The 27,629-nt window shown below is 41.0% G+C and overlaps 1 protein-coding gene across 1 annotated transcript; it reads right to left on the bottom strand.

The window, feature by feature from the left end:
* Nucleotides 1–1,124: 1,124 nt before the first annotated feature.
* Nucleotides 1,125–25,689, bottom strand: LOC101156679 (DNA ligase 1). The gene is made up of 16 exons (XM_011485943.2): nt 25,657–25,689; nt 23,097–23,360; nt 22,127–22,185; nt 20,148–20,305; nt 19,868–20,052; nt 17,556–17,705; nt 13,508–13,633; nt 13,302–13,383; nt 7,275–7,357; nt 7,087–7,198; nt 5,854–6,429; nt 5,630–5,774; nt 3,820–4,175; nt 3,614–3,687; nt 3,425–3,470; nt 1,125–1,631 (listed from the first exon to the last, which is right to left on the bottom strand). The coding sequence occupies exons 1-15, from the start codon at nt 25,687–25,689 to the stop codon at nt 3,447–3,449; spliced, it is 2,427 nt and encodes an 808-aa protein (XP_011484245.2). The 3' UTR covers nt 1,125–1,631; nt 3,425–3,446.
* Between the last annotated feature and the right edge of the window lie 1,940 nt (nt 25,690–27,629).

Below are 27,629 nucleotides of genomic sequence, written 5' to 3'. Positions count from 1 at the left end.
CCACAGGGTGTATTTTATTTTAAAAAAGAACTTGTATGTGCTGCCATCAAAATTAAATAAAATTGGTTAATGTATAAAAATATGACAGCTATATTTCAATCCTTGTATATATATATCAAAGCAACATTTTATGGCTAAATGGCGTTGGACTCACGTTTCTCCTCTTCCGCCCACTCACAGCTATTTGGTGGTTCTGAGGCTTTTGGCCGTGATGCATTTACTGGGTCTACTGTGAAGCTGTGGTTGTGGAGCAGTACGGGTGTCCCACCGCTTTGTTTTTCTTCTTCCGGTTTGTTCAGGAGTTCAGACAGGCAGGTTTGACTGTCATTTATTTTCCTTTTTGTTTGTGGCAGATCATGTAGATCATTTGACATTTAAGTTAATTCTGTTCGTTTGTCCCGTGTTTACCCTGAGCTCACACTGCAAAAACAGGCTCCAAAGAAATAAGTCAAAAACACTTCAAATTTGAAAAATTTGCGTTTAAAAAATGGGTTCAGAAAAATCGTCTTACCAAGAAATTAAAAAAAAAAAAAAATAATAATCTAGTCACCAAGACATGTTTTCTCAAACTATTATTCTGCAATTGAATGTTTTTCACTAGAATATTGTTTTTCTCATAAGACAGAAAATTTTCTGAAAACAAGATTCTATTTTCTTATAAAAGATTCCGTTTTGGTGAATTTTGTGAATGCTTCCCTTTTCTCTTAACCTTACACCTGGGACAATAAATCATTTTATTCTAAAGTCAATGGTTCTGTCAGCTTTTAAATGTATTTTGGTGGTTTTAAAGTGATTTGGCTGTTTGGTCTTTTTTTACCATGTCTTGTCCCACTTGACAATAAGACAATATGACATAACAGACATTAGTTTAAAAATGTCACTTGTGAAAGTTTTTGCCCTATCACAGAAACGTGTTTGGGTTTAACTGCATTTAGTCACAGCAGAGAAACGCCATCAGACTGAGAAGAGGTCATGCAGGGACAGTCTATACATTTGGTGATTTTACACTGGATGACATTTAAGACGGGATTCACACCCACGTCAAATCTCACTGCTCAGAGTGAAGAGCAGCTGCTAACCCTGATTAATGCTGGTTCCATTTTTCAGACAGAAAGACGAGGAAGTCAGACGTTCTGTTTATTACAGCAACTTTAACAGTCCCTCCAACAGCAGAAACTTTGGTGCATAGTTAAAGAAAACTTCACAGCTTATAGACCGAGTGTAAACAACATTGTGACAAGCATCAGTTTGCTACAGTCATTTTCCAGGAGTGTGTGGAAGTAGTTTTAAGCTTGTGTTAATACATTTTTATCTATATCCAAACTGTAACAGGTCAAACTTTCTTTTTCCCAAAAAGCTTGGTCTTTTTTTTAAACATCAAATAGTCAACATTTCCTCAAAAAGAAATGTTGCTGAAAGGATTTCACAGTTAAACGTGACAGGCTAATTCTTTATGTCAGACCTGAGGTAAACTAACTGACAAACTAAAGACCGTGAAAAAGGAAACACACAACTGTTCCTTTACAAATTCCTCAGAACTGTAAAGGAAAAAGGCACAAACGTGTTTTGATCTTTGGCTTTCAGGTCCAACATGCAGACCTCCTCACCCGCCGTCTGATCCAGGAGAAACCCTGAGAATGAAATACAGAGTTGATCACATTTACCTCCACACAAACTGGAAAACGGAGACAACATGAGAGAAAAGAAAAAACAGTGTTTCAAGGGAACATTTTTGAGTCAAACTAAATTATATTCCTTCAGTCTGTCAAAAAACTTACAAATCTTTGAATAATAAAAGACCAATTCCCATCTTTACTCAAAAAGCTGATGTGCATAACACGACCCATCTTCAATACTCCAACCGAGGGAAGGAGGTTGTTCCCCAAAATCTCACAATACATGCCCCCGTCATCCTCTCCTTAACACAGTGCAGTTGTCCTGTCCCATGTGCGAAAAACACCACCATAGCATGACGCTACCACCCCCATGCTTCAAAGTAGGGATGGTGCAAATCATTCTTCTTCCTCCAAACACTGCAAATGGAATTAAGACCAAAAATTTCTATTTTGGTCTCATCTGACCACATGACTTTCTCCCTCTGGATCGTCCAAATGGTCATTGGCAAACTTTAGATGGACATGTGCTGGTTTAAGCAGGGGAACCTTCCATGCCATGCATCATTTCAAACCATGAAGTCTTCTAGCGGCTGGGTAGCTCAGTTCAAAAGGCTATCATGCAGGAAACCAGGGTTCGATTCCCGGAGGGGAATGAACATGGGCAATTACCATATCAAGGGAGAGCAATTAACATCACCCAGTGGGGGCCCTTGGGCAAGACCCTTAACGCTACTGCCTCCCGAAGGCGGTTCGGCTGCAGCTCACCGCTCTCCCAGGGGATGGGTCAAATGTGGAGAACAAATTTCCCATTGTGGGATAAATACAGTAAAATATTTTTATATATTTAGTGTATACCAACAGTGACCTTGGAAACGGTGGTCTTTCCAGGTCATTGACACGTGATTCGTACGTCATATTCGCGTCTGCGGTCAAAGTTTTTCTGGGCTTGCCACATCATGGAAAACATTGATGATGTCGAGCGAGTAGCTTGGGTTTCTGTGTTCGGGAAAGCTCTCCAGAGGCACGGGCACGCACGGCGCCTCGTCTGGGTTCACCAGTTCCTTCAGTCTCTCCCGCTGTACTTCACTCCTGCACCGGGAGCTTGACGGCTTTTTCAAACGTTACTTCCATTTGTCTGTGGCCCAGTTTGAGCATCAACCCGGGAGGGGAAAATAAACTCACTGCCCATGACACACAAATGGAATCCAGTGTGAATGAAGCATTAGGATCATTGAGACCACGAGGTGCATGCAGCCTCGGTCCAAAAGGGGGTTGACAGTCATGTTTAGCTTCTTCCATTTTCTAATTATTGCTCCAACAGAGGATCTGTTTTCAACAAGCAGCTTGGTAATTGCCCCATAGCTCTGTTCCAGCCGTGTGGAGGTCTACAATTTTGTCTCTGGTATCTTTGGACAGCGCTTTGGTCTTTGCAATGTTTGTAGTTGCAGTCTTACTGTTTGTATGTGGAGGACAAGTGTCTTTATGCAGCTGATGAGCTCAAACAGGTGCTTCTACCTTAGGATCTTAGGTGGAGGGGAGGGAAGCTTTTTAAAGGTGGACCAACTGCCTTTCAGAGGGTCAAATTTCTAGTTGTTAGACAGGGGTTTGCAGCAAAAAAATCCGTCAATGTGATTTGTTTTCTTTTTTGATCATGTCTGTCACAGTGGACATCCACCTAAGATGAAAATGTCAGATCCCCTCCTTGATTTTCAGGGAATCCAAACACTTATTTGCTTCACTCAACGTGACTTAAAAATAGTTATAAACAACACAACTTATTGATATGGAAATGTGTGGATGTTACTCACACTGATGCAATCAGGTAATTGTCTAGCTGGAGGACTTTTTCTTTTTCTGAAAATGAAAAAATGTGGAAAAACTATTTAAAAACATCAAACAAAAATACAATCAGTCAAACAAACCATAATATGAGTTGAATTTGGTTTAGATGTCTTGTATTTTATGTTCCTTTTTTTTGTTTTTAGAAAACATCTTACAGCAGAAACAGCAGGAGTGAGAGAGTCTGCATCCAGACTTGCATCCTCCAGTCCGGCCTTCAGGCTGCGCTTCTCTGAAGAAAAGTTCAAGAATTCATGTAACTTTTTGGAAAACTTTTCTGTTTGTTTTTTATCTAAATCAACCGGTGAGAAAGAGTCAAACTGTAAAGCCTGCTGGACCCCACAGGAAAACCTAAAAAACTTACTTCTTTTCTTAGACAGTGGAGGCTGACTCATCTCAACAGAACCTGGACTTTTATTTGCGTTTTCATCCTCATCCTTCTTTTTCTTCTTTTTCTTCTTTTTTTTCTCTCCATTTGAAAGAAGACACAAGTCTTCCTCAGGAAATTCTTCCTCCGCTCGGTTTTTAGCCCTCATTTTCATGGATTTCTTCTCTTTGGCTGGAGGCTCGTTTTCCTTTAAGGAACTTTCTTCCTGTTCCGTAATGATCTTCATCTTCTTCCTCCTCCTCTTTGGTGGTTTGATCTCTGTCTCGTGTTCAGTCTGGGCTCCTTTGACTGGATTCATCTGAGTCTTCTCATCCACAGTTTCTTTGTTTTGTCTGAAAAATGTGTTTTTATTGAGAAATGGACATTAAAAAAAAAGTTTTAAAAAGTAAATATTGTTCTATATCAAAAAAAATTTGTTTTTTTTTCTACTTTTGTTAAACCTGCATTTATAAAAATACCTAATAAAAGCTGCCCCAATTTTTCGGATCTACATTCTGTGTTTATGTTTGTGTACATTGAAAATTGTGCAACAGAAAGAAACTAAACCAGTGACCATTTTAGTGCATCTTCTAGAAGATTTCACGAGTTTCTGCATTTTAGTCGCAGAAACTGTAGCTCATTTAAACAAAAATGCTGTTACAACCATAAAGAAAAAGTGAAAGCTGCGTTTTATGGTGGCAGGCGGTACGCGTTGCCCCCCTTTGACCCGTCCTCACGGGCTGAGCTGCTGCTAAACGCCCCTCACTCTCCCCATCTTCCCAAGTCACCCTGCTCAGCACTGCAAAGTCATTTGTTTCAAATGGTGGCTTTTTATCTCTACAGCAACCATTTTATCTTTTTGGGTCGTCTGGGGCTGCTGTAAACGTCTATGGAGGTTTTAGAAGTGTCTGCAAAAGCAAATATTTGGATTTCCTTGGCAACAAAGGTTTCATTGAACCAAGTCCACAATCCTAATTTAGTTGTACGCTATAACGTTTCGTTCAGCTTGAGCCAGGGATTCGTGTATTAAACTTTCACAATATTCCAATAAAAAAACTGCGAGCAACAGGGAAACCCCACTCTTGCAATCTTGCTACGCCGCGTTCATAATGTACCCAACATTTTTCCCAAAGTAGCTTCCTGAATGTGTTCAAGGTGTTCTGAGGTTATAGATGGAAATCCCTAGGAGTTTAAATTTGTAGCTGGTATAAAGGTGATTTTGTTTAGGAAATATCAAGAGGATGGCCTCTTCTCGAGGTCAAAGGTCAACAAAACTTGGGTTGTAGACCTAAGCTGGTGCAGTGTGCGTGAAATTGAGTTAAGATCACTCAGAAAACAAGTTTTATATTCCCATAATGTGGGTAAATTTGAAAATCACACTTTGCCATGAAATGACCGCCAAGCCATAGGTTGTGTGGCCATCCCATAATCTCAAAACGTCTTTTGGATGACACCTGTGTTTTGGTTTCATGTATTTTGACATTTTATATTTCAGCCCCTTTAATTCTTTGGAGGTTTCTCCCGCTGTGATGTTGTCATTTGTGGGGAAGGGTCATTCAGCAGACCCAAAAGTCCGTGTACGCAAATTTTGGTGAGTTTTTGCGTTTATGGCGAGGGCGAAATATTCGCTCAAACAAGCTATAAGAAAGACGAATCGTAAAAAAACAATCTTTTCCTTGCAGTTCAGGACTGCTGCAGGGCAGAATTCAGAAAGGAGCCTACACCAACATATTTCCTTTTGGGGGGTAAGGATTTGTTTCAATAACATTTTCTAGTTAGTTTAAAACATGAAGAATGCAGCACTAACTTCAGCTTCTTTCTGCTATGCATGCTGTTCATCATCTTCCTCATCTTCTCCTTTTTCCCATGAAATCTCTGTCTTGTCCTCAGGCTCAGCTTCCTGCACAGACGCTTCTTCTTTTTTCCTGAAAAGAGCAGAGCAGTGCTGCCATCTACAGGAAGAGAAGGGTATCGCTAATGAAATTCTAATAAATGCTGGTGTTTAAAAAGATTGTTTTGTGTTGGTCTAACCATCAATGCTTTCCATCTTTGTCTCCTCGTCGCCTTCTGCTGGTGCTTCTTCAGATGGCGCCTCCTTCTCCTTTTTTTTCTTTTTCTTCTTTGGTTTTTCTGTCATTTCTGCTGGAGTATTCTCCTCTTCCTCCAAGTCTTTAACTCCCGTCTTTGTAGTTTTGGTTTCAAAAGTAGTGTCAACAGCTTCTTTATCTCTTTTCCTCTTCTTTGCCTTTTTCTTCTCCGATGCAGCTAAAGGAATGAACTCCTCCTCCTCCTCTGCCGGGTCTTCCTCTTTCTTCTGGTCGGCCTTGTTCCTCTTCTGGTGTCTCTTCTTCTTTTTGGAGGCCTTACTGGTCAGAGGTGTCTCACTCGGGTCAGAGGCACTGGTGGAGGGTGTGTCTGTGGCCTGTGTGTCAGTTATGGGCATCTCCATGTTTCTTTTCATCCTCTTTTTCTTCTTTTTGGGAGTTTTGGAGTCTCCACAGCTTTCAGAAGATTCCTCTGGAACAGACTGGCTGCTTTCCTGTTGAACTGCTTCACAATCAGTCTGGATGTTGAGGATAATGGAGACTTCTGGTTCTTCAGGCACATCTGTAGAAGTAAACATCAAACTCTGACAACAGCACCATCCTGAACTCGTGCTCAAGTCTCAGTTATTCTTGGTTTCACATCTAAACCAGCCACTAAAGCTCTTTTTTAACATCATGTTGGATTTTAGAGATCAACTAACATTTGATCTAAAGTCTTCAGTTTATGCTCACATGCTTCACAGAAATGTGAAAAATCAGAACTGATTGAAAAATACTGATTAGTTGTAAAAGCTGCAGGAACCTGCAGCATCTAAGATGAAGAACTCCACCTCATCTGCACGACTGCAACAGAGGAAATGCTTCTCTTTCAATCAACTACATTTAGCAACTGAAGAGTTTCTGAGGTGAACTAAGTTCAAGCCTTTTAAGATGAACACTTTATGTAGCCTTGAAAGGGGATTTTCTGTGTTTCATTTCAGGCACTGCGTTTCCACACACATCATAAAAGCAGTACAACCAAATACAATTACAAAAATGTTCATTTCTGATTTGTAATATGTTGTAGTCATTATCATTTACTAAAGTTTTAGAAAACAACGTATTGTTCTGTGGGTTTGATTAAAAACTGATTTTTACAACAAATATGCGTTTCCTGGCTTTTTCCCCCTAAATAAGGGGAACACATCAGGTCTCTGCTTCCAGCAGGTGGCACTGTTACCAAATTGAGAGGTGGGGGGGTCAGCAGCTTCAGTTTGTTTTTGTGCATTTGTTGACTTTTCTGCAGCAGCATCAGGATTCAGCTCAGAAGGGAGATCAGCGCCCCCAGCAGACTGAAGAATCAAACACAAATTGTTGTAATAAATGGTTTTAAAATATGAATATATGTGAATATCCATATTTAACTACCTCAGATTTTTCATCATTTTCTTCTTCCTGCTCCTCCTCCTCCTCCTCCTCTTCTTTATCTTTTGGCTCCTCTGTGGCACAGTCTGAAATGTATTTTTGAAAAGCAGATTGTTAGTTTGGTGTTCTAAAGGTTTTTTTAGCACCGTTTAGCACTTAAAGCAGTCAAAAGTGTTTTGGTTCTGCAGATTGGTCTGTGATACTGACAGCACTGCAGACAGAGGGAGATCAGTGAAGAGCAAACCTTTTTATAACAACATGTAAAATGTATGCTTAAAACAAAATCAAAACAGGCTCAAGTTTACATTATGATGACAAAACTGTGAGGAGTACTTGAGATTATCAACTTTAAAGTAGAGTGTAACCTAAATGATACAGAGGAGCCAAAGGGGCAGATGGAAAGAAAACCCTGAAGGAAGCAGAAAACCCAGAGCCTTCATCACAGAAGCTCCAGAAGAGCAGCATGGTTTGTCTGGCCTTGTTCACTAAAACCTCAGAGCAGCTTCCTCCAAGCAGCTGCTTGACCTACTTTTCAGATGGGATAGCCAACCATCTGACAGGTCATCCCGCTTCCTAAAGCTATAACATTCACAAAGAGTGAGGTTAGTCCAGCAAAAGCTCTACAGTTTTCATCATCAGACTCCGTCTGTTATTTAGCAATGAGGGTAAATGTGTGAACAGTGTTCCCGTGTTGATCGCAGGAGTTACCTTCTAAAAATCACTCGCTATAAGCAGAATCCCTAAAGCAGTCAGCGTTCCTGTTTACAATCATTCTAGATGTTCTAAGGCTGTAAAACATCTCACTACACACTTTATACACTTTTCTCACACAGACCATTTTCACATTTTCATTTGAAAAAGGAAGGTGTCCTGCATTATTATAAAGGAGCACTGTCATCATTTCTACAACCATGTTTTTTAACAAAATCCAGTTCATGATTTGTAAATCATCCGATCTTCATCTCTTTCAGGGTTGCAGAAACACAGGCCAGTAAATGTTAAATCAACATTTTGGACAGTTTATGCATGTACTTGAAAGGAGAAAAATGTAGGCCCTGGTTTCTGTTTGTCAGATAAAAGACAGACAGGAAGCAGATTTGGTGGATGGGTGGATCAAACTACCAGCTGTTTCTGGACCAGAGCTGCGACTGGAATTAGATCTACACCACTCAGTAACTGTAATATTTTAAACAGGAGGGCATTATAACAGGATGGTAAAATTGACCGTAGAAGAGAACTGGACTGAGTGACCCCTCCCCCCAGTAAGTACCGCTGGCTCCAAGAAACCAAAACCCCACAGACTTCTATAGAGAAATAAACAGCTGTTAGTCATTCTATTTGTCAGAATAAACATTATTGATCTGTTTTTTCAAACATGTTCTTGCCAATCCTTAATTTTCACGATATTCTTTCTTTATTGCAAGTCATTCAAGTTATATTCTGGCCAATCTGATGCCCCAGTAAAAGTGTGTGGTGTGACATCCAACCTTCAAAATGTCTGACAGATTTTGTGTAACCTGCTTTCAAGTGGTAGGGGTGTGGCCTTCCAACAAGCTCACTCCTGATTGGTGAGAGTGGTTGAAACAGAAACAGTGACGCTCAAACCAATCACTGACGACGTCTGACTACAACGTGTCAGCATCTGTACTGGGAAAGAAACTGCGGCAGAGTTGACTTTACATACAGTAGTTGGAGCCAGAAGGCATCTTCTATGGGTGATGTCACACTCACTCTGTTCAGTTCTCATACAGGACAGCTCACGATACGTTCTAATATCATTTAATAATCAAGAGTTAATGTCTGACATAGAATAGCCCTAGTGCTTTTTCATGTTATCCCCAAATCCAACTGATTGAATTCAGGATTTTTAAAACAAGTGAAAATTTGCTCTGAAATATCATTTGGGATGAAAACCCCCAGGAGCTGTGTGCTGTCTTCTTGGCAGTGAGGCCTCAACACAGAGTCATCGTCACCCTGATGCACCTAACGTCTGCAGAACCTCCGCTTCTCCTGAAGCCGAGCTTTTTCTAGTAACAAAGCAAAACGTTCTATCACCGCTGACCCATTTTGGTGCATTTTCATTACCGTGCAAACTGGGAGAGAAAAAGGAAAACAACAAGGCAGCCTTCAGCTTCTCGGAGATCTAACCCTCTCATATTTAGAAGCATGGCGACAGTTTTACAAGTCATATAAAGTCAAAACGTTGTTCCCTTCTCACCAGAATCTCTGATGAACATATTTATGAAAATTCTCCAAATGAAATCATGAGTTTAAGATGAAAAATCATATCAAAAATCTCTGTTACACTTGTGCTCCTCACTCCCATAAAATCAAGAAGACTGGGCTCCGGCAGAACAGATTTATTGCTGGGTTTTGTTAACAAGCCCTGACAAGCTTTATAAAGCCCTCTGAGACGTTCTAGGAGTGAGTGACGAGCTGGAAAACTCCTCTGGACAGAGCTGTCAGAGCCGGCGGCAGCTCACTGAACCCAGATCCATGAGAAATACTTAAACAGACTAAAGCCATCAACATGTTCTGTGCCGAGACAGCTGCAGACAAAGACATGCCAAATACACAAATTATCCAGCATGAAGGTATGAGGCTCCAGGGAAGACTTAACCTGAAGCTTGGTTAAGAGTTTACTCTCGGTCAAACTACATCACTACACCGCATCCACTCCAGGTTTTCATGACAGTGTTCAATTGAAGTTGGTTGATGACCATTTAGACTATCTTGGTTTGGTAATTCCTAAAAATCCTGAATCAATATTTAAATTAAACATTCCTCAATTTCTATTGAAACTTACACAAGATATTGAAACCTGGAAAAGCCTTCCCCCATAAATGATTAGTCGTGTAAATTCTAGAAAAAAGATCTCTTCTCAGATTTCTATACTTATGTCAAAATCTCCCATATTATCTTACTTCAACCTTTTTTGAAAAGTGCATGATTCAATTCTTCTTTCTTATATCTGGAATAACAAAAATCCTACCATGATTGGAGAAAGAATGGCCTCATTTCAATGGAAAAACCTAAACACTAACAGAAAATGTTCAATCATTCAATCAGCTCAGCTCCTGGAACAATAGAACTTACCTCACTCACACTTCTTTCGTCATAGACAGGTCTCGTTTCTAACATTGTACATCTATCTTTTTGATAATTCTTTTGTTGCACATACTGTGAAAATAAGGGACGCTTGGAAGGTGGAGTTGGGTATTGAGTTATCTACTCAATGTGTGATAAGTGAGGTTCTGCTGTGTCTAACTGGATGCTGGTCTAAAATATTCGACTGGTTTTCTAAGGCCTACACAAAACCTCTCCAGCCTAAAGCAGGACTCGCCATTTTTGGCTGCTCACAGATAATTAAGAAAACCCCTGCAACCATGCAGCGATCACTGGAACTGGGAATGATAGTGGCCAAGAGACTAATTCTACAAGAATGGAAATCCCCTGTTGCTCCATCTTCCAATTCCTTTTTGGGACTTGAACCAGGGGCCCTCTTGCTGTGAGGCAAGCGCTAACCACTGCACCACCGTGCAGCCCAGCTGGGGGAACCTGAAACAGAATATCAAAGAGTTCTCCCTGTGCATGCTGGGGTTTTCTTTGGGGACTCCGGCTTCCTCCCACCGTCCAAAAACATGCTTCATAGGTTCATTGGTCACTCTTACCCTTGTGCTTAGGGAGTCCAGATGACCCCCCCTTACATTGAGGTGTTCTCCCTACCATGACAAAGGTGGATAAAGGTGGAAAGATTTCATGTAATCCATGGACACCAGTGAAGATCACAAATCATTGAAGAAAAAAGGTTCAGAGCACTGTCTAGTGGGTCTAGATCAGTGTTTTTCAACCTTTTTTGAGCCACGGCACACTTTAACCTTGACAAAAATCCCGCGGCACACCAGCATTCAAATAAATAGATAAATAAAAAAAAAAGAAAAAGCTCAGTCTGTATTGATCTACAGCCGCTCTGCAACCTCACATGCATTTTTGTGATAACTGTTGCAGAAAACGCTGGAAGCTGCAGCTGTTTTTTCTAAAAGATGTATTAAAAATTCTGTCAAAAGATTCAAAAACTGTTTGATGTGTTTTCGTTGTTTTAAGACGTTGAGAGGAGAGACTCATTGTGCGCTAAGACAGTCACTTTACTGCATCATGGGAGATGTAGTGCCCGTAATCCGCCGACCGCAGAAAGACCAGCGTCTTTGAGCTTCATGGTTTTGTTCACTTGTTCCAGTCTGATACCAGATTCTGTGGAAAGCTACAGCGCTAAAGACGAGCTTTAGCTGGTATTTTTGTTAGAACAGAGAGACTTTTTTGCGCTAAATCGAAACAAGGAAGTGAAGACTTTAACCACTTCTTATTGGTCAGACTGATGACGTGTGATTAAGCCTCCAAGAATGATTGGTGGAGACAGTTAAAGGGGCGGGACTTTTCCTTACACAGTTATAGCTGCAGCTAAATCGCGGTAACGTCATTCTTATCAAAATGTCTTTAATAGAATCATATAAACACAAAGAAAAAATAATTTTATGATATTTCATATTCTTAACTTCTCAGTGTTTTATCAGGGCCTGTTTGGATGAACAAAGAGCTGATTTCCTGGAGATGAAAATGTTTTTAGACTAGTTAATGAGGGCAATTTCTCACGGCACACTAATGTGCCGCGGCACACTGGTTGAAAAACACGTGTCTAGATGACCCAACTCCCAATGTTAAAGTGCCTAGGATAGCACAAGGGATATATTGTCCATAGCTGTGAATGTGAGTGTGCATTTGTGTGCGATTGTGGTCCTGCAACAGACTGGCGACCTGTCCAGGGTGTCCCCTGCCTTTGCCTACAAGTGGCTGGGATAGGCTCCAGCAGCCCCTTGACCCCATAAGAGAACAAACGGAAGCAAATGAATGAGAAAAAAAAGACTGATTTGCTTTCAATTGTACAAATGAAACCCTGATCTTCAAGAAGCTGCTCACTAACCACTCTCTCAGGTACATGGGAACCATTTCTGTCTCATCTGGAAGCGGACAGACTGTGTTGAAAGAATTTAAGGGGAAAGGGGGAAAAAAACTGACTGATTTTATTCTGCCTCTCTTATGTATTTATTATCTGTTTTTTTTTGGAACTGGCATAATGCTTTGTACACATCTGTGCCTAAACTTGTTTATTAGCTATATATGTTATATATGTTATATATGTTACTTTAATTCCTTACTAATGAAAAAAAATTCCTTACTAATGGTAAAAAAAATGTACAGTATAATAAACTAAACACGTGTAAAACATGGTGGTGGTGGTGTAATGGTTTGGAACTCTTTATAGCTTCAAGATCTGGATCACTTACTACATATGATGGAAGGGGCACTTTCAGTTATAATATTGATAAACAAATAGATTTTATATTCTATTTTGGGCTTACACAATGAAGATCCCTCTGCCCTTGTATATCAGGAGCCAGCCAATGTATCACGTGTGGAGTTTGTTTACAAAGTTATATAGAAATGAAAATTTGGTGTGAAATCAAGACAAAAGCTGACATCTACAGAGCTTCCAATTTGACTTTCAGGTTTTGTGCTGAAGTTCCGTACTCCTCTGGAAAGACTCACTGAAAGTAGTTTTCCATCTGGCTGCCATTAAAATCTAACACAAAACAATGTGTGGCCCTCCAAGGGCTCACACTTCACACGGGACAAGAGGCTGCTGTTCTCTTTCTCCACTTCTGAACAAAAACTCAAAATGAAAGGAAAACTAGGGCCTGAAAAAGCAGGTTCCAGTCCGTTTTTGAACCTATGGTTCTTCACATAGTTGTGACTGGGTAATGCCTCTGATCTGAGCATTTCTTTGCAGTAAAGGACTTCCTGCAGCTCTGAGGCGAGCAGCCGGGCGTGATCAGAGCCTTCACACTGACTTCTTTGAGCTGCGTCTTCACAGCAGAGCGTAAGTCTTGTCGGCATGGTGAGAAACAAGCGGAAAAGATCCCATGCCTAACAGCTGCACAAGGATCACTTGTCTTGTCTATTGGCTACTCATACCTGCAGGAGGCGGGACTTGGCTCTCTGCTAGGTGATCATTTGTCTCCTCTTCTGTTAGATCTACAATGATGAGCTCAGTCGGCTTTTAGGAAGAGAAAAGAGAAGTTATGAGCCGACAGCCTCTAACTGATGACACAAATTCACTTTTTTCTCCTCTTCTCAACATGGATGACCGGAGTGTAGCAGTGGCTACTAAAAGATAGCACCTCCAAAGCAGGCTTTTCCTCATCCTTCTCTTCATCGAGAACATCTTTCGTTAGATCAATCTCCACCTTTTCTGATGCAGGAGCTTCATCTGGAACCTCAGAGGTGCTTGAAAGAGTGATCAGCTCCTGAAAAATAAAACTGTATTAGATAAGGGCTTGTCTGTACAACGGAGTGTAGGGCCAGTTTAAAAAGAAACAAAAAAAAAGTTTAACTACGACTTTTAAGTCATAAATTTACGAGAAAGAAAGTCAGAGATTAACGAGAAAAAAAACACCAAAGTTGTCCGTTTATTGGAGCCTAGCTTGAAGATGAAATACGTGGAGCCTTTTGTGAAGCTTTATTTCCGGATTATAGGTTTAAAACAAAGAGATCCTGAACCTTTTAGCGACTCAAAATCAGATTATTGTCAGTGTAGCCGTCTTTCTGGGGTTCAGTGTCAGTAAAGCGGAGTGTCATCTGTAAAATAAGGAGCTCAGAGACACGTTTGGGTGTAGATGATCGCTGCAGCCTTTATTCTCCTTTTCATTCACATAACCTGAAGTTCATCTGTCACATTACGTCATGAACCTGTCATCCAAACACCAATGTGGAAGTAAACAGTGTTACATACGCCCCCTCCTCCAGATGAAACGTCCCGTTTCAACATAAAACAATAAAGATGTATGAAAAAAATCTGTAATATTAGCATTAGCATGTTGAAAATGCCAAAAAGTGCTCCTCCTCAGACTGAAGCATCACACAAACGTAGAGATCTGGGGCCTCATTTATAAAACTTTGCGTAGGATTTGCGTCAGAAGTAGCGTACGGATGAAACATAGGACGTGCGTACGCACAGAAATATTCGGATTTATAAAACCGTGCGCACGCACATCCTACGCATCTTTCTCTTAATAAATCACAACCAATTCTAAATGCTGCGCAGCTTTTGCGGCCTCATTACATGCCCATAGTTGCCCAGTGAAGTAGAAGTTATCGTTGGCGAGGTGGAAAAGAGGAGAAAAGTGTTGTTTGGAGGGCACAGTGTGGGCATTACTAATGCCAAAAAGGCACGTGAGTGGCAGACGGTGGCAGACGCCGTAAATGCTGCAGCCTCACAACCTCGGACCGTGGCCGAAATAAAAAAGAAATGGTCGGACATCAAAGTCGAGGCAAAAAAACGTCTAGCGCTCCATCGCCAGAGTGTCTCTGCCACGGGTGGGGGGGGGGGCACCGGAACTGACCCCTCTTGATGAGAGACAAGCGGCAAGAATTGGGGAATCCCTTAGTGGAGTGGTGACTGAGGCGCAGGGGAACACCGACGCGCCAGATGCACTGGGTGACAAACCCCCAAAAGCCCGCAGAGGTCCAAGAGGACGGCTCGAGGAAGTCTGAACCGGCTCATAAGCCACTCGTCCTCGTTTGCCAGCACGTCTTCTTGGTGTCTAAAGATGCGTTCACTCCGAATTCTTCCATTTGCCACATCTAAGAGCGCCAGATCAGCCATTGTGCGTCATTACGCATTGTGATGGGGCATTTTATTTCCATCCATTTAATTACATCTGACAAGCTACAGATGTCGGTAATAATCGACGTGGAAATGGGAAATTGTTCAGCGCAAATGTAAGTTCTTGTTGCTTTCTGAATGGTTGAGACATACGCCATACATTGTTTTATCAAAAATAAAACAAACTAAAGGCATATGCATGAATACCATAATTCTGTAGCTAATGAAGAAATGTTTTACTATGAACACAACTTTCCCCAGTGGACAATTAATGCATCTCTCTCTATCTATCCATCTGTCTGTCTGTCTGCACCTATATCTGCTCCGCCAGACGGACACATTGACCAGAATATCAGTTTTGTACATTATTTCGTTCTGTTAACTATATTATTTATGAAGATGAATTGCACAACATGCCAATATTGCAGAACATATTTCACTTTTCTTTCTGCAAATAAGTGTTCATTTGAATTTCTGTTGTAATTTTCGTTTGATTTTTTTTTTGTTTGTTTCACTGCTGATCGATCAAACGGGTGTTCGTGTAGCTGTTAATTGTAAGACTTACTTTGTGAAGTCTTCGTGTTATTTATGAGAGGCAGTATTGTCATTTTCACTTTCACGTGTTTCTTCCATCTGCCGACGGTGTCGCCGTTTCTCATTTCACCCGTTTTTGTGCGTACGCCTGGGTCAGAGCGTGAAGGACCGCACATTTTCCCGTCAAGTTTGCTTTTTATAAATCTCAACTATTGCGTAGAGAGTGGCGTACGCCTTCTTTTGTGCGTACGCAACGTTTATAAATGAGGCCTCTGGTCTTTGGTGGAGGAAGAAAGGATTGAAGTGGACATCTGCAGGGACACCGACGGCTTCATCAAGGAGCTGCAGTGATCCTGCAAGCCGCCAATCAATGAATAAACCCTTAATAAATCGTAAATCAAACAAATGAGTTTAGTCGGTCTGCTCTGCTGCTGCTGCGCTCACTTACTGCTCTGTGAGCTCACCTCCTCTTTAAATTTACAAGTTTTTTTTCGTATAAATTTACAACTTAAAATCTCGTAATTTTACTTTTTTTTTTGATGGCCCTAAAACTCCGTCATATGTATAAAACCAAGAAACTAAACTACAACTACATTTTTTAGAAAAACAGAAAGCTTAGGCATTCATCTCATAAATTTACTTAATGCTTTTGTCAGTTTCCTAACTATACATTTGTTTTTGGGCTCATTTCTGCTTGTAAACTGCAGCATCCTGATTTCCCAAGATACTAACTTCACTACCGAACCTCATCCAATGACTAAAGAAGAAAGTATGAGCTGTTGTTTTTCTGATTCAGCTGATGTAACCACTCCAGATGGGTCACACACCATAAAAACAAAAAATTAAGGGGAAAAATTTTTGCAGAAATGTTGGAGTGTTGCCTCCTGAATGCTAAACAACACAAGTATGCACCCCCCCCCCGCCAGGCCCAGAACTCTGTCAAACAAGTTGCAGATGTGCCCTGGGGGAGCTGGAAGAACGGAGGCTCTGTGCAGCTTTGGTTGTTTGAGTGGAGGTCTTCAGAAAGAAGCAGATGGGGAGGACGTTCAGAGTAGGTAGCTGTCACGGCAATCCGAAATGCTTCAACTCAACCATGAAGGTGCATTCACATCTGTACCGGAACACCGGTCACATCTGCGCCGGTACACCGGTCACATCTGCGTCGGTACACCGGTCACATCTGCGCCGGTACACCGGTCACATCTGCGCCGGTACACCGTCACAGATGCGCCGGTACACCGGTCACAGATGCGCCGGTACACCGGTCACAGATGCGCCGGTACACCGGTCACAGATGCGCCGGTACACCGGTCACAGATGCGCCGGTACAACGGTCACACATGCGCCGGTACACCGGTCACACATGCGCCGGTACACCGGTCACACATGCGCCGGTACACCGGTCACATCTGCGCCGGTACACCGTCACAGATGCGCCGGTACACCGGTCACAGATGCGCCGGTACACCGGTCACAGATGCGCCGGTACAACGGTCACAGATGCGCCGGTACACCGGTCACAGATGCGCCGGTACACCGGTCACACATGCGCCGGTACACTGGTCACAGATGCGCCGGTACACCGGTCACATCTGCGCCGGTACACCGGTCACAGATGCTCCGGTACACCGGTCACATCTGCGCCGGTACACCTGTCACAGATGCGCCGGTACACCGGTCACAGATGCGCCGGTACACCGGTCACATCTGCGCCGGTACACCGGTCACATCTGCGCCGGTACACCGTCACAGATGCGCCGGTACACCGGTCACATCTGCGCCGGTACACCGTCACAGATGCGCCGGTACACCGGTCACAGAGGGGCCGGTACACCGGTCACAGATGCGCCGGTACACCGGTCACAGATACGCCGGTACACCGGTCACAGATGCGCCGGTACACCGGTCACATCTGCGCCGGTAGACCAGTCACATCCTCCCAAAATCAAAACAGGAAAAGCCGGTAAAACCTTTCACTGTTTTTGTCATAACCGAAGACGTGAGAACCCTTTTGGCTGTAAATCACAAACCTTTGAGGCTTCTGCATCCTTCTGAGGCCCGTCAGTCGGATCACCATCTGAGGCCTGATCAACCTCAGGCTGACTGGATGGAAGTGTTTCAAGAATGTCTGGAGAGACTTTTTCCTCATTTGACACCTCAGCCGACTCCTTAGCCGAACCCTATTAAGAAAACATGCACATCATTTCTACATAATCCACAACACTTGTCACTTTAAAACGTTGGATTTGAAGGTTTCCAAACCAATTTACGTATTAATCAGTAGAATGATCTTTGTGTTTCCAGCTGAAGAAGCAGAAGAAGATGGTCCTGACAGTTTGTGCAGACAGCATTATCTGCTGCATCAGTGGACACACTGGCGCTGTTGCAACAGCAGATCCGAGGAACGGATGCTCTGTTTGGGTCATCAACACTGCTGCTGCACATTATCGCAGTGACTGCACAGCAGTTATGCCCGTCTGCTGCTGCTGCAGCAAAAACAATCACCAATTTATCGGGCTGCTTTCCCTACTATTATTTGAAAGAAGAGATGCTTTCTGGTGGTCAGAAAACCTGAATATGCAAAAGGTTAAAAAAATGTTTTCTTCTAAAGAACAACAAATAAAAGCATCGATTCTAACGCTCCGTTATATAGATTGATTACATGTTTAAGTAGAACTTGTTCTGCAAAGGTTTTCTTTAGTCTCTGAAAGTTAATATAGTGAAAGTCAAACATTTTAGCCTTGAGAAGCAATTAGTTTGGCTTTCTATGGCAAAGCTCAAATTCTGTGAAAAAGTTTTAAAACAGACTTATGTTTTGCATTTCATTAAAAAAAGGTTTTGTAAGTTAAAGAAATGGCTTTTCTCTCTCCCAGGACCTTTGTTCAGCGTGCTACATTACTTTAACCGGCTCACTATGTCAAAGAATTTGACCATCCAATGCGGCACTTTTAGAATTGTTCAATTAGTCTCAACTCATTCAATTCTAATTGTGAAACTTTCTTTTTTTTTACCTTTTAAAACAATAGTCTAAAGTCTGCCGCTAAGTCCCGTTAAGACATTTGTAATACTTAAATTGTTTGATTCCAATAGAATGTGAATAACATTTTCTTACATTTTAAGTAAAAATGTAACTTTTTTCCAACATCAAAGTGTTCATAACTTTGTATTTTATGCAAGACTCGTACATTTTAATACTCAATCTTTAACAGCCACTTTCAGCTGTATTCTGTTTACTTCAATTCCTTAGAAAATATGTACCGGTATGTACATTTATTTTGTATAAATTATTCAGATTTCTGTATAGTCTTTGTAAAATGTTCATATTTTTTGTGTATTTACTTCAGCAAATGGGTGACATGATATTTGGCGTTTCAAAGAAAAAGTAGCAAGCATGAATAATAATTGGGATCAAATCCAGTCTTTTGGGGTCAGTGAGGGAACTCGGCATGGCCGCTGTTCTTTACATTCTTAGACTAAATCTGAATTTATCAGCTAACGTAGCATGTTTGCTATTTATTTAGCATTTTAGGAATATTCACTTTTTAAAATACTTGAACTATCTTTTTCTGTTTAGCATTTATTTTTCAGTTTGTTTGTATTTCTTTCATATTAAGCTAAATTAAGATTTATAGGTCAGTTTATCAAATTTGTTGGCATTTAATTTATTTGTTTGGCTTTGTTAAAGTTTTGTTGTTTATTTACACTTTTTTTTAAATCAAACTTTTTCTTCTCTGTGTTTCAGAATTTTAATTCTGAGGTTTCTCATGTTTTCCTTAAAAAATAAAACTATAACCTAAACATTATTACCAATAGAAGGTCAAGTTCTATGGGTTTATAAAAAAATAGTTTATTTTCTTTAATTCTGTATTAATAGTATAATTCTCATTTAGTGCTAGTTTTTAAATGATTTCTCCCAAACATCTTTACATCCAACTTAGCCAGCTCTGTGGCCTAGTGGCAGAGTGTCCGCCCTGTGACTGGAAGGTCGGGTGTTTAAATCCAGGCCGATTCCTTCCAAAGACTCTAAAAATGGGACCCGTTTTTGTGTCCCTGTTTGACGCTCAGCATTCAGGGGTTGGATTGGGGGGGTTAATCCACCAAATGATTCCCAAGCGTTAGTGAGTCTGCAGCTCACCGCTCCCCCAGGGGAGGGGTCAAATGCGGAAAAACAAATGTCACACACCTAATGGTACTTTCACTTTATGTTGTGACAATGACCCTCAGACCAGAGCAATAACAGATGCAGACCATGTCTCTTTCCAGGTGAGACGACTCGCCTTTGCTGGAAAGTGATGAATCTGTTCATGAAGCACAACGTGCATCTGACAGAGCGTATGCTCACCTCTTGCTTGATGTTTGCCAGTTCTTCTTTGATCTTTTCTTCCTCCACTTCGGTGTCAGAGGAGTCCGATCCCTCGCTGTCCAATTCTTCTAACTGGACTGAATTTATGGCATCACGCTGCGGCTCAAGCTGACTTTCAGGGATCTTCTCTGGATGAGAAGACTCAACAATGTCTGACTCACACTCTGAGGAACATCAGAAAACACAGTTTTAATGCCAATAGGTCACGATTATCAATGATTAACATTGAAAATGTCAACTTTCTTGAAGTAAGCCTTACCAAACTGAAGCTTGGCCTTCACTTCATCTTCTCCTGAGGAATCACAGAGTTTGGGAAGTGCAGCCTCTTCTTCATTGGTGGTAAATTCCACTTTGACGCTCTTCTCCTTTACGCTGTCATCCGTCTCCTGCTTGGCATGTTGGGCTAGAGAGCAGAACCTAAAATAAAAAGAACATTCATGAAGACAAACATCAATGACCAACGACAAACTAATAATATCAATGTTGTGGCAACACTCCAAGTCATGACCTGTAACCTCTTGTATGACTGCTGATGTAGCATTCATGCTATTGAAATCTTCTACATTACTTTTTTCAAGCATAAACAAAATCCAGCAATTTCAACATATCTGCTTACAAAAGTTCAGCCCCTTCAGAAGATTCTAGCTGCTACTTGTAGGATTTTATTCCCTCCAAACATTTCATGGAATTGCAAATATTAGGCTGCATTGTGTTCTGAAAATTTGTTGAAAAAGCTGTAAACCATTTGAAATGTTGGCCTATCGAAAGCCAGAACTTTGGAAAAATCTTAGAAATATGTTTGCAAAATTTTCCCCTGCTCAGTTCTAACATTTAACAGAAGTATAAGAACGTTAACGTTGATCTAAAACAGAAAAGGTTTTAAATAAAAAAACGTGTCTCTCTCTGAAGTTTATTTAACTATGATTAAGATTCAAATTTTAATCATAATTTAAGACCAACGAAACTCTAAGCAAACTGGAAAGTGTGTCAAATGTTTTGGATTATTTACAGCTGTCAGCAGGGGCTTTCCTTTGAACACTCAAATACTTGCTTCTTATCTTTAAACAACCGTCTCATATACAGTCTTCTGCTATTGTATGACTGTTAGGTTTTAGGTGTGAGGGGCTGTAAGTTAGCGGGAGAGCGCAGAAAAAGTTAGCTAAGTTATGGGTCATGGGGGTGGGGGGGTGCTCCACCCTAACGGTCCCGCCCACAACTCTAATGAACTATTACAGCTGTGCAGAATCAATGCTTTTGAAAACGACACAGATCCTTTATTTTGGCTTAACCCTTGTGCTGTCCTATGGGGTCCAGATGACCCCCCCCCCCCCTTCCATTGACGTGTTCTCCCTACCATGACAAAGGTGGATAAAGGTGGAAAGATTTCATGTAATCCATGGACACCAGTGAAGATCACAAATCATTGAAGAAAAGAGGTTCAGAGCACTGTCTAGTGGGTCTAGATGACCCAACTCCCAACGTTAAAGTGCCTAGGATAGCACAAGGGTTATAACAGCATCATCATAATTAATTCGTCACTCTGATCATCTTCTGTTCCTTAAAGGTCTATAACCCCCCATTGGCCCAATTTTTCTTAAATATTGCCAAGTTCTAGAGACCATATCAGTGTGACTGCAGCCCTTCAGCTCCTTCAGCTTTATGTCAGATCAGTGGTCTAGTTATGTAAACCACCACTAGCCAGCAGATTACAAATACAATTGGTGTTGACCTTGAAAATAAAACTCCTAACAACACAGTAAAACTTTAAGTAAAATACAGTCCAGCTCACACATCAACAAGACTCAAGTTTCACTGACGATAATAAAGTAACGATGGTCAAATATTTATATTGCTTCTTAAATCCATGTTACAAAAATATAAAATGAAGACTAAAAATCTGATGATAATGGGATAATATTAGATTTGAATAAATAAAACATCAGCCAACATTCATTTAGATTTTAGAGGTTTTTTTCAGTTGGGAAAAGTCACTAATGCCGATATAACAGGACAAAAAAAAATCACGATCTAAAATAAAACTGTTTATACAAACGACATCAGACTGAAGAGGCTGCTCATATTTTACCTTTTTTATTGAATTTGCTTCAGAATTAATGGTTCTGTGAGACAACTGTGTTAAAGTTTACTATCAGAAATATGTTTAACTGATCTTAGGTTCAATTGTTTTGTGTTTTATCTATTTTAGCTTTGCAGGTTTAAGACATTCCACATACTTACTTCATCCATCCAGTGTAGATTTCATGCAGACTTTCTGCTGGCGGCGCCTCCACCTTTAACTAAAAAACAAATCTATAAAGTTGCATCACTAAAAGAAGAAATCTAGGACAGTTACATAAAGAAAAGAAAACGGTGAGTCAAAAAAAAGAATATTAATTTCCTGCACTGGAGGAATGCTGCCACTGAGGGCAGAACAGAGGGGCAAAAAAACAAGAAGGAGGAAGGCCGAGCAGCAGAAGATTCCCTTAACTACATTTTAGTTTTAGACATTTGATCCACAGTTGGAGTCGGAAATGTTAGACTTAAGGCTGAACTAAGCAACAAAAATAGAAAAAAATGCCTCGTGGGAAACAACAACTTCTTTGCACATGCATGAATAAGCAAAACACAAAGCAGGTGAAGCGGTTTTTAAAATGGAAAGAATGTTCTGCCTGGTAGTACATTCACACCAGAACTTTCAAAATAAAAGAAAGTTGATTTAAAAATGTTCATAAATTATATTATATAATTAAATAAAGTATTTCACATAATAAAACATTATAGGCCAAACCTTTGAATAAACGACATAAATGCAGTGAGTGCAGCAGCAGAGCTGCAGTTTCAAAGGCCCAGCAGCTCCAGAAACATCATGTTCTTTTTCTCCTGGAGGCCTGAAGCAGCAGCAGCATGCATGAAGGCATGTATGCATGAAGGCATGTATGCATGAAGCAGGCATGTATGCATGGAGCAGGCATGTATGCATGGAGCAGGCATGTATGCATGGAGCAGGCATGTATGCATGGAGCAGGCATGTATGCATGGAGCAGGCATGTATGCATGCATTTTTAACAACTCCTTATATAACTTACATAGACATGCGTTTCTGCACGTGACACAAAAGCTGCAAACTCCTCATTTCATCCAATCCAGCAGGCTGTCACAAACAGAACCCGGTCCGCTGACCCACCTAAGACTCAGTGGAGGTTCTCACCTGAGGAACGTGTTTTTCCAGAACCCGGGCCGCTTTGGTGAAGCCATTTCCCTTCAGGTGCTGGAAGATCAGGAGCAGCAGCGCCTGGTCCTCCTGCGCGGCCATGCTGACCTCCAGCAGCAGCAGCAGCAGCAGCAGCAGCACAGACCCACACGGACTGCAGCTCAGGATCTTCTCACACTTCACTTCGTGCGAGACATCCAGCGAACACGTGCGCCGACCACTCCCCCCTCGAAAGGCAGCATGGGAAATGGAGTAGAGCGCCTGGGGGAACGATTACAAAACCACAAAATGTTGACGTGTCAAACACTAATCAAATCAAATCTGATTAATGAAGATATTGTGACTTATCTTATGTCTTCATTAGCTCTAATCTTCAGATGAATTTCATAAGCTTCTATGCTTTTAATATAGAAAACAGTGAAGCTGCCATTAAGGAGAAATCCTAACTTTAAAAACCTTTAAAACAACCTGTAAAAGAAAACATGTCATGTCATAAACGTTAAAAATGTGTTAAAACGTGTGATTAAACTCGGATGTTAATACGTTTTAGTTTAACCCTGACTTTAAGCCTGAACTCTGGCTGAAATACGCCTGAACTTGCTTACTCTGGGTATGTCGGTTCCAAAAGACCGGATATGAGTTAGCGTAATTACGCTCCACTTGGTAACCCTGGGTTAATGCACGTGCACAGCAGGTACATAAAGACATTCTCAATAGATCACCGATTTCTGGAGTCACCATGGAAACGCGTGGAGAACAAAAGAGAGCGCTATACTTCAGTGAGACGGAGTCTGAGATTAATTACGGGGTATAAAGATTATACGTCCATCAAAAAAGTAACACGGCTGCATCATTAAAAGAAAGAGTTTCTGCTTGTAGTAGAAGAACAGACAAAGTAAACGCACGAGTTTCTGATCTTATTTCCATTTTCATTGTGACGTATATATATATATATACATAACTTATCCAATTTTGCCAACTTAAATGAATTACTTCTATTGGTAACAAATACTTGAGTTAAATTTATTCAACCTAATTTCTTACGTCTGTAAAACTCAATAATTGTTTATACAACTCAAATTCATGTATTTATCCAACTAAATGTCATATTACTCCAATTCAATTAATATTTTTTCCATCGTAATTAATTATATTTCTTGATCTCTATGTCTAAGTTTGAGCCGGCAGATATTCTCATTTTTATAACAATAAAAAGAACGGGGGAAAAAATACACATTGGGCATAAATACATTAAAGAATTTCTCATCACTGTGTTCACAGCAATGAATGGTAGGGGTGCTATATAATTCATCATTACCTCCTTCACTCTCACTCATGGTGCAGAGACATAAGCATAGTAGGACAAATAACTTGGCGAAAAACACAGTAAAACAACTAAACACATTTGGTCAAAAAGCCACACTTAAACCCAAATCCGCCCAGAAGGGCAAAGGGAATGGTATCCCACAATCCCTTGCGGTGCCGATCTAACAGCAGCACCAAAGTTACACCTACTTAATTGAATCAAAGTAAATGAAAGTAAAATAACTGTCTGAAAACTACGTGTTATTTTTAAACTGACTTAACAAAAAATGATTTATCTTAACTGAAGCAAATAATTAAGTTAGATCAAAGTAAAAAGTTTCTCTTTCCAACATCCATATGTGGTCTTATCACCCTCTCACGGTGGAAAAAGTATTATCTGAGCTTCTTCATCCACTAAATCATCTTCAAATGGACACGCCATGCTGCTTCACTTCTCTGAAAACAAACTAACCTTCAACTAAACCTGCTCCAGACCAGGTTATGTTCAGAGCATGAGTTGCTATGGCAACTTGACCTACCCTGAAACATACCTCCATTTCTGGAACCGAAAGCTGAGGTTATCAACTTCCTTAGCCTCAAACTTACCGTGGGAGCTAGCATAACCTGCTTTCTGGAATACCCCCCCCCCCCCCCCCCGTAGTTCACAACATGATTTACCAACATGATGTAACATGATGACCAAGTGAATTTTTCTGCTTCCAGACATTAAAAGCAGTCTTTTTGTGTTCAGGGACCTAGCGACTGGAATAATCTTCCTCCATCTCAAAGGTCTCATCATTTATGAGGGCTCTCTAATTTCATTTCAAAAACATTTGCCATGGTTTTTTAGATTTTATTTATTCATTTTGATTATTTGTGGTTTCTAATTTTAATTTTGTCAATTTTACTCAGATGATGACTTCTGGTTAAATTTTTTAATTTCATTTTTTTCACTTAAACTATAAATCATATTTATTTTCTGCAATCTGTTTCATGAAATGGTGCTTACTGAGAGCTGTGTGTGTGTGTGTGTGTGCGTGTTCATGTGTGTGTGTGTGTGTGTGTGCGCGCGCGTGTGCGTGTAAGAGAGAGAGAGAGCGCTGTGCAGTAACTTTAAGGTCATCTGCCTCCCCAGGCCCATATCTACCAGATGTGAGGGGGACTAGGGTTTCCAGACAAACAGTTCACAACCGACTCCACCGCTGTGACTGGAATGATAGACGACCCATCATCAAGCACCAATTCCACCAACTTTCTGTTCATTAATGGTAATGCTCCACCACATGGTGCCAGAACTGTCACAGCTGGACTACAGGAAGGGGGAGAGCCTCATATGGTACGGCCAGCGATGACCCCTGACCTGAACCTAATAGAGCACATCTGGGACCAGCTGAAGCAGGGGCTGGATGATCGTCCCCCACCCCCAAGTGACCTGGCAGAACTGCATGCAGCACTGATGGGAGCATGGAACGCCTCAGAACAACGTCATGAAGCTAGTGAGGAGCAGGAGACGTCGCTGTTAAGCTGTCATTGAGGCAAATGGTGGAAATACCTGCTATTGACACGGCCAGTGTTTTTATTTTTGTGTCTATCTTATTATTGTCTTAAGTTTGGGTGTAATAACATCAAAATGATGGAAATAGTGTTTCTAGTGAAATCTGTCAAAGGAACTTTGAATGAGTAAAATTAGCTTTAGGTGTTGCAGTCATGCATCCAAATCTGGCAACGTTCTTCCTCCCCTACAGTGATTCAAGTCTTGACAAACACAACCGCCTCATTGCCAGTTTAGTTTGCTGGAAACTTGGCCCAGAACGCCTCATCAACCGCAGAAGTAGCTTTGAAAAAAGAGAAGAATAGTTTGCAGAAGGATTTTTACAGAGTTCTCCGTCTCTCCCTGTCTGCTTCACTTGTGCTCTGGTATTCTTAGACAACCTTTCATGCTAACCCCTCCATGTTTTATTGAAAACAGAGACACATGAGGGTTAACTGGAAATTACCTTCAAAATAAAAGCTCAGACTCATTAAAAGAGCTCCAGTGTGTTTGATGCTGGGATTTCCTTCATCCGAGCTCCACGGTGGCTGCTGTGCAGCACTTGAGCTCGCGTGTGATTTTTCTTTGCAGGAAACTGCAGCTGCCAGATGATGAATAAAGTCTTTCTCCTCCTGCTTTCCACTAGCTACATGACTCAGTCATTTCACAAACATGGCTGTGTAGATTCAAGAGGATTTGACAGTTGTGCATTCCACATGTGTGTCTTTCCAATTTTTCATGTTTGTTTTATGATATACTCTTTTTTATCTTTCTAAATCAGATCTTGTGGTGACGTCTCCACATGTTTTAATTTATGTACAATAAAAGACCTGCATTCATGAGATAAAGGATAATCTTGTGTTGGCCTGTGTTTATGATTACTCATATATTACTTGTTTGCACCGTCCTGTTCACCGATGAAAGCAGTACTTTTCTAGAAACAACCTGCTTTCTTTGGAGAGCTTCTTTCAGTCAGTAAGCACAGATAAATCTACTTTTCTGATCAAACAAAACAGAAAAAAGCTAAAAAATCTCTTTGAGTGAAAAGGCATTCTTATTGCTTTGTTCTCTAAGTGTCAAATTTTAGTAGGAAGACAAGACAGCATCTCTTATTGTTGAAACGTGTAACCCTTGTGCTATCTTAGATGACCCCCCCCCTTCCATTGACGTGTTCTTCCTACCATGACAAAGGTGGATAAAGGTGGAAAGATTTCATGTCATCCATGGACACCAGTGAAGATCACAAATAAGTGAAGAAAAAAGGTTCAGAGCACTGTCTAGTGGGTCAAGATGACCCCACTCCCAATGTTAAAGTGTCTAAGATAACACAAGGGATAGGTTGAACAAGCAAATAACACTTTTTAGCCTATTTTCTTCAAATAATCCCTCCATTGAGCATATGGAAAAAAATTAACCCACTGATGCTTACATTCATTTCCAGCAATGAAAAAACATTTTTGGTATATGTATGTCTATATATAATAATAATAATGGATTAGATTTATCTGCGCTTTTTCTTGTTGCTCAAAGCGCTTACATTGTGTCCGTTATTCATTCACACTTGGTGATGGTAAGCTACTGTTGTAGCCACAGCTGCCCTGGGGCAGACTGGAGGCGTGGCTGCCAGTTGGCGCCTACGGCCCCTCTGACCATCACCGGGATCATTCATGCACATTCACACACCAGTGGAGCCA

The sequence above is a fragment of the Oryzias latipes genome, chromosome 17, assembly GCF_002234675.1.
Source record: "Oryzias latipes chromosome 17, ASM223467v1".
In the NCBI taxonomy this organism is placed as follows: Eukaryota; Metazoa; Chordata; class Actinopteri; order Beloniformes; family Adrianichthyidae; genus Oryzias; species Oryzias latipes.
The sequence above is the reverse complement of the archived record's forward strand: the minus strand, read 5'-3'. Positions and strand labels throughout refer to the sequence as shown.